The sequence below is a fragment of the Solea senegalensis genome, linkage group LG8 (genome assembly GCF_019176455.1).
Source record: "Solea senegalensis isolate Sse05_10M linkage group LG8, IFAPA_SoseM_1, whole genome shotgun sequence".
NCBI lineage: Eukaryota > Metazoa > Chordata > Actinopteri > Pleuronectiformes > Soleidae > Solea > Solea senegalensis.
The window spans coordinates 10220043-10228361 of record NC_058028.1 but is presented as its reverse complement, the minus strand read 5'-3'; the positions used below and the strand labels follow the sequence as shown (position 1 = coordinate 10228361).

General features: G+C 40.0%; 1 protein-coding gene across 2 annotated transcripts; it reads left to right on the top strand.

The window, feature by feature from the left end:
- Positions 1-496: 496 nt before the first annotated feature.
- zgc:154093 (uncharacterized protein LOC777623 homolog) lies at positions 497-8229 on the top strand. Of its 2 annotated transcripts, XM_044031973.1 has the most exons (3): positions 497-666; positions 3742-3847; positions 5684-8229. In XM_044031973.1, exon 3 carries the CDS (start codon positions 6198-6200, stop codon positions 7122-7124), a length of 927 nt encoding a protein of 308 aa, XP_043887908.1. In that variant the 5' UTR covers positions 497-666; positions 3742-3847; positions 5684-6197; the 3' UTR covers positions 7125-8229. The 2 variants fall into 2 exon arrangements, with proteins under 2 accessions (XP_043887908.1, XP_043887909.1); XM_044031974.1 differs by lacking the exon at positions 3742-3847.
- The last annotated feature ends 90 nt before the right edge of the window (positions 8230-8319 follow it).

Here is an 8319-nt window from a genome sequence, read left to right as displayed (position 1 = left end):
TGTCATTAAAAAAGAACTTGTCTTCTATAGTGAAGTTTATCGATAACTTTATCTTTCTGTTTCAGAACTACTCTGAACGCTTTGTTCAAATATTACAGACTTACATAAAAATGTTGGTTTAGTCATTTGTCTGAAGTGTAATCCGTTCCCGTTACCCCAAATAATACCGGAAGCCAGTGATGGATTCTTATATAATAAAAGCATATTTAACTATCAGAAAAAACATTAAAGATACTCTATTCTCTTTTGTTAGAATGTGTGTGTGATAAAAGAGCACTTCTCAACCTTTTTACCCCTTAATATGAACTTAAAAATGCATCATATAGAGTTGACATATATATAGTCAAAAGTAAGCTTTAAGCAAAGGCTTTGCAGAGGCTGCCATATTTCCATATATATATATACATATATATATGTGGGCCTACTTTTTATTACTTTGAAATTCCTCACCGGATGCACATTGACACCTCCCTTCAGTTGTTGGGGGCAGACGCTGATCACTCCTCACTTTCTCCGCACACAGGCTTCACAGTCAGTCAGTATTAACCCGCCGTTAAGAGGTTTACCTGCCTCGGAGCACATTTATGTGTCTGTCGTTGGACTTTAAAACCATCGTGATTTTGTTTCCCATGAGGACTAACTGATGAGACACGCTTCACGCTGAAGGTAAATGTCACTGAGTCAAATGTGTTAATTAGTTTCGTACTGTAGGTGTAACTGTGGTCTGTCAGTGGTCGGTCGGTGGCCGCTGTTTACTTGTTGAATTGAACTATTGTTTTCCATGTTCATTGTCGATAACAAAAAGAGTAGAAACTGTCCAGTGCAACATTTCATTTGTCAACAGCGTGTGAGTGACACTCCCTTTGATTTCAGTGTGTGTGTGTGTGTGTGTGTTTTCATGGAGCCTAAATATTGTGGAGTGAAAAATCTGAATATACTTTACAGCCTACATATTTTATTCACACATAGTTCACTACGCAAATGTAATCATAAAGTTTTCACAACATTTGATCATGTTTTATTGTGACACATGAGACTCCTGCTCTGATCTGAGATTATTTCACTACACAGTTTATTTTCAGCAGTAAAATCTCACCCACTATGTTTTTGTGTTGATCTTATTTCCAAACTGATTACAGAAGCAGTCAGATGTGGTATGATGATGTTTCTGTGTGTGAAATCCCCATAAAAAGTGGAGAGCTCTTACACAATATTATCACATCCAGTGACTAAGACTGGAAGTTACTGCTACCTGTAGCCACTGATCCAGGAATAAGCTCCTTTCTGTTGCCAGAGACAGAGGTCACGACCTTTTGGTGGGGAGACTGTGTCACTTGATTGTTTTTTCGAAAAGCCTTGGTTTAATGTTTCTTTAAAAAAAAGGATGAAAAAAAGGTAAACCACAAGCTTCTCCAGGTACAAGTTCAGTGATGGGTCAGTCATGACCACAGCTAAATGTATTCATATCATACAGGTTGAAACATAAGTGCTGTGCTGTATCTGTGTTTTTGGATGAGTTTATTTCTGCTGCTCCTCAGTCTTGAGCAGGACAGTGGTGACTTCAGAGGCTGCAGTTACATAACACATGGAGGAAGAGAGAGGGAGTTCACTCCTGTTGTTAAGCTTTTCTCTTCATCTCAGTTGCTTCATGCGTTGATCACTTTTTTTGTTTTCAGATAGTCGCGTATACTCTTCTGCTGCTCTCAATTCTGTTTAGTGAAAATGTTTTCACCACGTGAGAGAGGAATCACTGCTGCAGCTGCACACCACCTCACTAATATGAAAACAAACGTATTCAATACTTACTGATAGTTGATGGTTTTATTGAGAATTTTGGACAAAAGTGAACTGGAGAACCTTAACTTTAACAACTCTGTAAAGAAAAATGTTGTCATCGCTTAAACTTATTCCTAGTAGACTCAAGCTTATGTAGAAAACCCGGGAGGAAAACAGCCATATCAGTGACACAACAAAGGCAGTTTTACTTTTATAGTATAAGCACATTAATTAGCAGATCAGCAAATGGCTTTCCATCCCCTGCTGTGTGCATTTACGCACGAATCAGGAGCCTGGCAGTGACAACAACAATGGAAGGAGCAGAGTCCTCGTGAGTTCAGGCGTGTTCGCTTGTGCGTGTTTGTCCTAAATGATGGCAGGACTCACGAGTGGCTCACTAGTTTTCTGTCCTGCTTTAGTGGAAACAGGCAGCAAATGGAGCCTGAGAGCAGAAACAGATGTCAGATCAGCCTCCACTGCGGCTGATTGCATCATCACCAGTGTCCCAAATTCCTGCTTCCAGGAAAGGTGATGCACGGAGTAAAGAAACGTCAACTCTGATGACTATTTCCTCCCCTAAAGTCATTTATGTTAACTGATTAAAAAGTGTCAACGTTGTGTATATGTGTGTATCAACATATGTAGTTTCTATATTTCAATAATCAGTTGTAAATGACTTATTTCTCTAATTAACAGACTCGGCTCATACTAACAAAACCATATTATTTCAATTGGACTCAGCTCTGATCACGTGACTCTTTTCTCAGTGATGAAATTAACTCTCATTAAACCCAGATGAAGTGTGTGGCTCGTTGTCACCAATTCAGCCTTCACAGATGAATGTCTTAATGTTGTTGAAGCTTCAAAGTAAATTGAAAATGTTTGCCCTGCAGCTCAGAGGGAATGTTTACTGCTTTAGCAGAAACTGGGTTAATGGTTAAAATATGAAACCATTCTGTAGCTGTATATTCATGAAAGACTGGGATGTTTGGAGCTGCAAGTAGATGATCAAGACAGCCTCTAACTAAATAAACGGATTATAAAGACATTTATTTTAATCATTTATTAATTTTTCAGATTCAGAATGCTGTGAAGGCATTTCCAACAAGCACAACAATTATCAGCTGTTCTAATCTCTGATCATACAAAGCAGAGTATTTGTCACACAAAGTTTATACTCGTTTTTATCATACCAGTGTTTTGTGAAATAGAGAAGCGAAAAATACATATAAAGGCAGAAAATCCAAGACCTTCAAAAGCTGAAGGTAGATTATATCAACATTATTTCCATGGTAATTGCTTGAAATATACAGCACAAAAGAAAATAACTTTTGTACATTTTTTGTACACATGATTCAGGGGAAAGCACTTTTTTCATATACATTATTGACACAGAAACCTACAGTAAAGAGATGCAGATGAGATGTGTTACTCAGTTTTCCTTATTTGGACAAACTATACTCTAAAGGAGCAGCTGAGCAGGTCTTTGACCCACATCTCCACCTTTCCTCTGAGTGAAAGACAAAAACTCATCAATCTGAAATAAGTGCTTCAACTGTCACGTCAGCACATAAATATCTCCACCCGTCAGAACCAGTTCTGACTGCTTTAGTTCTACACTGTGTGTTTATGTGTGTTTGTTCTGTTGTGGTTACGCTGCTGTCACATTTCACTGTCTGTCTGTGTTATTTTTTTTGTGGGCTTTAATTGATCCAACAGTGCACGTCCTCCCTTCATTAAACATGAATGTTCGCTAAGATTCATTTAATCCACTTTGTTGCATGCTGCATAAATATAGTTGGTATTGTTTTGCTTTGTGTAAAAATGAGGGCTGACAAAGTCATGTCTTATTTTTTATGACACGGGGGCTTAAGGCTAGACTAGTCCAAATTCGACTAGACTGTGTGAGATCTCCTTTATAAATGTGTGGTTTGGATGAAGAAAATCTCGTTTCTCTCTCATCAGTTCCTGTGGCTTATTGTAAGGGTGAAAGAAAAACACAGACGAAAAGCCAGAGAGGAACATGGTGTGGACATTTTGCCTGAAAGGCATCAAAGATACCTTAAAAAAGGTAAACCTTAAAATTATTTATTACTGTGGCCCAGTGTTGACTCTTAAATTACAACCTCTCTTTGTCATCTGTTCCATTAAATGAGTCTAGAATGAACCAGTAGATTCTTATTTCAGTAAACTACCTTTTTATTGCCAAAGCGTATATCAGTCATATAGCTTGGATGAAAGAAGTCTTAATTTGTTGCATTCATAATGATTTATGTTGTGCTCCTAAATGTTGTGCTTGTGCCCCCAGTGAAAAACATTAGTATGGAGCCTTGAACATATTATTATGTGATGCTTCTATGTTTGTATGTGCAATTTAGACTTAAACACATTTAACTTCAATGTCAGCAATCAGACCGAAGATGTTTAATCTACGTTTGTGTCCTCATAGCAAAATTTAAAAGGGAAAAAGAAAACACAGGAACTAGACACTCCTGAAACTGTGAAGTTCATGCTGAAATTAAAAGTCTCCACCTAAAGTGAAATATTGCTCTGGTTCACCACAACAGCATCTGCTTTTTCCAAAATCTCACACGAACTTCAACTGGTGACGTTTGGTCACAGAACATACTCACACAGGTTTTTGGTTTTTTGATGAGTTGGAGCAGAAGAAGATTAAAATATTAATTAACAGCCATATACTGTATTTTCCCTCAGCCTCACTTGTTCATCTGTGTGAAGCTCCTGTGTGTAGTAATTGAAGTGTGAACCCTGTGTGAACCTTCACAGAATGGTTTCAGATGCCATCATGCTGATGCTGTGATGGAGCATTTTGGCTGAAAACTCTTCGATGATTTTATTATTATTATTATTATTATTTATTATTATTTTAATAGTAATGATGCTGCAAAACTCCTCAACAACCCAACTCAGTGGGAGTGATGAGAATAAATAAGGCTTTTAAATGTATAACATGCTTAGTTTCAGACAATCCACACATTCCTCAGTTCATCTCTTTAGTGACCACTAAGAGGAACCACGAGATCCATAATATACGCTCTGTTTCTCTCCATTTTTAATAGCAGTGACACTTCATCTCCGCAGCAAACATTCATCAAATCACAAGGTCTGAGAAGTAAAAGTAAAACTAATTTCCTTCCTTTTGACTTTTAAAGACAAAGTGCGGCTTTATAAAATATGATTTTTGTTTAAGATTTTTAAGTCCTCATCGTAAAGTCAGCTTTTTATTTTTTTTATCAGTTCTGTCAAAGTAAAGGTTTCCTCCTTAAAATGGTCAAAATCACATTCCGTAACAAAACCCCTTGAGCATAAAACATTGCCCATCTTTATGTTTTAAAGGGGTAAATACCAGAGGCACATTTACAATGGTGATGGGATCACAAGATCACAGAGGCTTCAGGCATAGCCCGCATCTCATCCCATAATTCACAGCATTTGTCTCAAGAAAGAGACTTTAGATATTCTTTTTCAGTGATAACAGGCTGACACATGAGATGAGGACGCAGACTCGTGAGGCCTGAAAGCTTTTAAAACCAACAATTTCTGTGCAGTAATTTGTGTCTCCACTAAATACACTGAGAGGTCTTTGGGAATGTGTGGCCAATGTTTCTGGACTGATTCACTGACTGAGTCAATGTAAAAGCAGCCTCAACACCCACTCCAGTCACATTTTCACACAGTTTGGGGCAGGCAGCCCCCTCTTAGCAAACACTCAGGATTCTTGGAGTGTTTTCCATCATATGTCCTCTGGCTCACTGAAAAAGGGTTGTAAATCTCCTCTTGCCTTCACTCCTCTCCCCTGAGCTTCTTCCTCCTCCCTTCCCCTTTGCCCCGTCCATCTCCCCCTGCTTTTCCTCCATCTCATCAACATTTTTTTTTCTCTTCACAGATGTCCAATGTTTTGATGTCACATTCCTGACGTTTTTTGGAGAATTCAGAAGACGACGGCAGACAGATCACACGCTTTATCCCTTCATCCGTTTTTGTCTGCAGACAACTGGAGAGACTGTGAGGAGGCCCCAGTGTTTGCTTGGATATGGCTTTTCTGTAAGAAAAAGACACAGGTCAGGCCCTTTCTTCTCTCACCCCAGCCCGAGTCACATGTCAGTGTGAGGCATAACCCCCTGGGTTGCTATCACTACACTGACCGACCTAAATACTTGTATACTCACTTGGAGAAGCAAAATAGACTGGATCACTCAGTTGGATGTGAAAAAGAGCTGCACTCTGTGTTTGCTGCTTGTGAAATAACTCCCGCTGGGTTTATTAACCCTGAGAAACTGACAGCTACACAAAACTGCAGAGGTGCAAGTTTAGTTCGGAGTGGACCTGAGAAGCCTGTAAGAGAAGGACACGCTTTTCTCTGGACAGACTGATTTAACTCACAACGTTTCAGGAGCAAAATGCCAGCAAAGGCTCCAATATACTTAAAAACTACGACTCCCAAGAAGGGAAAGAAGCTGAAGCTTCGTGACATCCTTTCAAGTGACATGATCAGCCCACCGCTAGGCGACGTACGTCACAGTGCTCATGTGGGTCCTGAAGGGGAAGGCGACATGTTTGGAGATGTGGGTTTCCTCCAGGGGAAGATGGACATGCTGCCATCCCAGAGCCGGACACAAAATGGCAGTGTACGCTCACACAGTATGGAGACACACCTGGATGACGGCTTCACTGCGAAACTGGACTCACACAACTACGCATACAATGGTTACCACTATCAGCACTCCTCTGCCGGCCTGCTGAAGAACACCATCTCCATGCCTGTATTCATCGCCCACGAACAGGCACCACCCAAACCTCCTCGCCTCCACCTGGACGACCCCCCCCCTCAACAAAACCACCTTCAGCATCATCAGCAGTTGACAGAGACAAGTTACAAACAGACCAACAGCTATGATCACACAGAAAACCACACTGAGCATCACCCCAATCTGTCGCTATGTGAGAATGGCGTGGTGGGTCGTTTGGCATCAGAGCCTTGCCATGACATCTCCCTCTCACCTGCCCTTCGCAGGCTTGTCCCCTCATCTGGCTCCTTCTCAGAGGTTTCCTCTGAGGACTCCATGTCAGAAACCTGTGGGCCCCTGGACGTTCGTCGAGGCCTCAGTCTGGATTCTGACGTCGGCCTTAGCAACGAGGATCTGAGGAGTGAACTCAGTGAGTCTCCCTGTGCTGCCTTTCATCCAGCCGCTCTCACAACATCACCTGGTGTGTCACGGTCAGAATCTATGATGGGGTTGGACCTGGATCTGGGTCCTTCCATCCTGGAGGACGTACTCGGTATCATGGACCGTTACAAGACAATGGACAACCGCTGTGAGCTGTGAAAGGAAAACTTTGTTATGTGATATACAGATATTTTTCTATATATGTTTTAATATATCGTTAATAACTTTGTGTAGAGTTCTAAGAAGGACAAGAAGGTCTGAGGAGGAATTGAAAATGTAGGGTGGAGGAAATGTCTTCTTCCAAAAGAGTGACAGCTGAGTTGTAAGGTAATGAAAGACTTGGAGAGCTGAAAGGAACATGGACATTATTGTTAAGTGCTGGTACGTTTCTGCCCGACATGACAGCGACCAAGGCAACAGGCTGGTCCTCAAGAGCCTTTATCATGATCTCATAAACTGTCAAAGTGTAGGAAAACAATGACTTCAGTTGCCTCTGGGAGCACATTCCCCTTCTCTCTGGACAAAACACCAGCCTCTGTCCACATATGTGTTGTCCATCAATCCGACTTAGAGAATGAGTCGGATGTAAATGTCTCAACTGACCCATGAAATTAGGATAAATCATGAGTGGCGATCAATATTATAGAGCAGCAGGACTCTCTTGTCTGTGGTGAAAACTGCAGCTAATAACAAGTGCATTTTTAAAACTTCAAATTTGTGTTTCTGCAGCAGAACTCATATTACATGTGCTCAGTCATGTTAAGCTGTATTACAAAAATAAATAGATTATGCTGTAAGTCATAGTATGTCTTCATGCATTATTGGCTGCTAAACATTTCTCTCTTGCAACAAAAAGGCTTCAGTTTTACTGTAATCCATCAAGGCCACATATAATGTGAGGAACTACTCATTTCACTGTCTTTGTGGATCAACTGAAGATATCCAATTAAATTTATTTATGAATTACATAAATTCATCAGTAAATCAGTAGTGAAATTAAATATATAAGCTCATAAAAAAGCAGCAAAAAAGGGAAACTGAGAAGGTTTATTCTTTAGTTGAACTAATAAATTGTTTTACGTATAAGAAAAGTGCTGCTTTGTTGGTCAATTTCAGATTTTGGCACTCATCCATGATGTGGCTCACTGTCAGCCTCCCAAGCATTCACTGTCTGCATTATCACAGTAGCCTATTAATCAAATGTCATTTATGCTGTATGTATACATCACTGTACATGTATGAATAAAAGGTTCTTATAAAAATGCTTTGGGTTCATGGACAATTCTTCACACTCAAAAAGTGACAAAACAGAGGAGCTGTGCAATAAATAAAATAAATGTTTTTTTGTTGTGTT

Bases quoted from the DNA above. Each gene is read 5' to 3' on its own strand.
- zgc:154093 (XM_044031974.1), top strand. From the start codon at position 6,198: ATGCCAGCAAAGGCTCCAATATACTTAAAAACTACGACTCCCAAGAAG.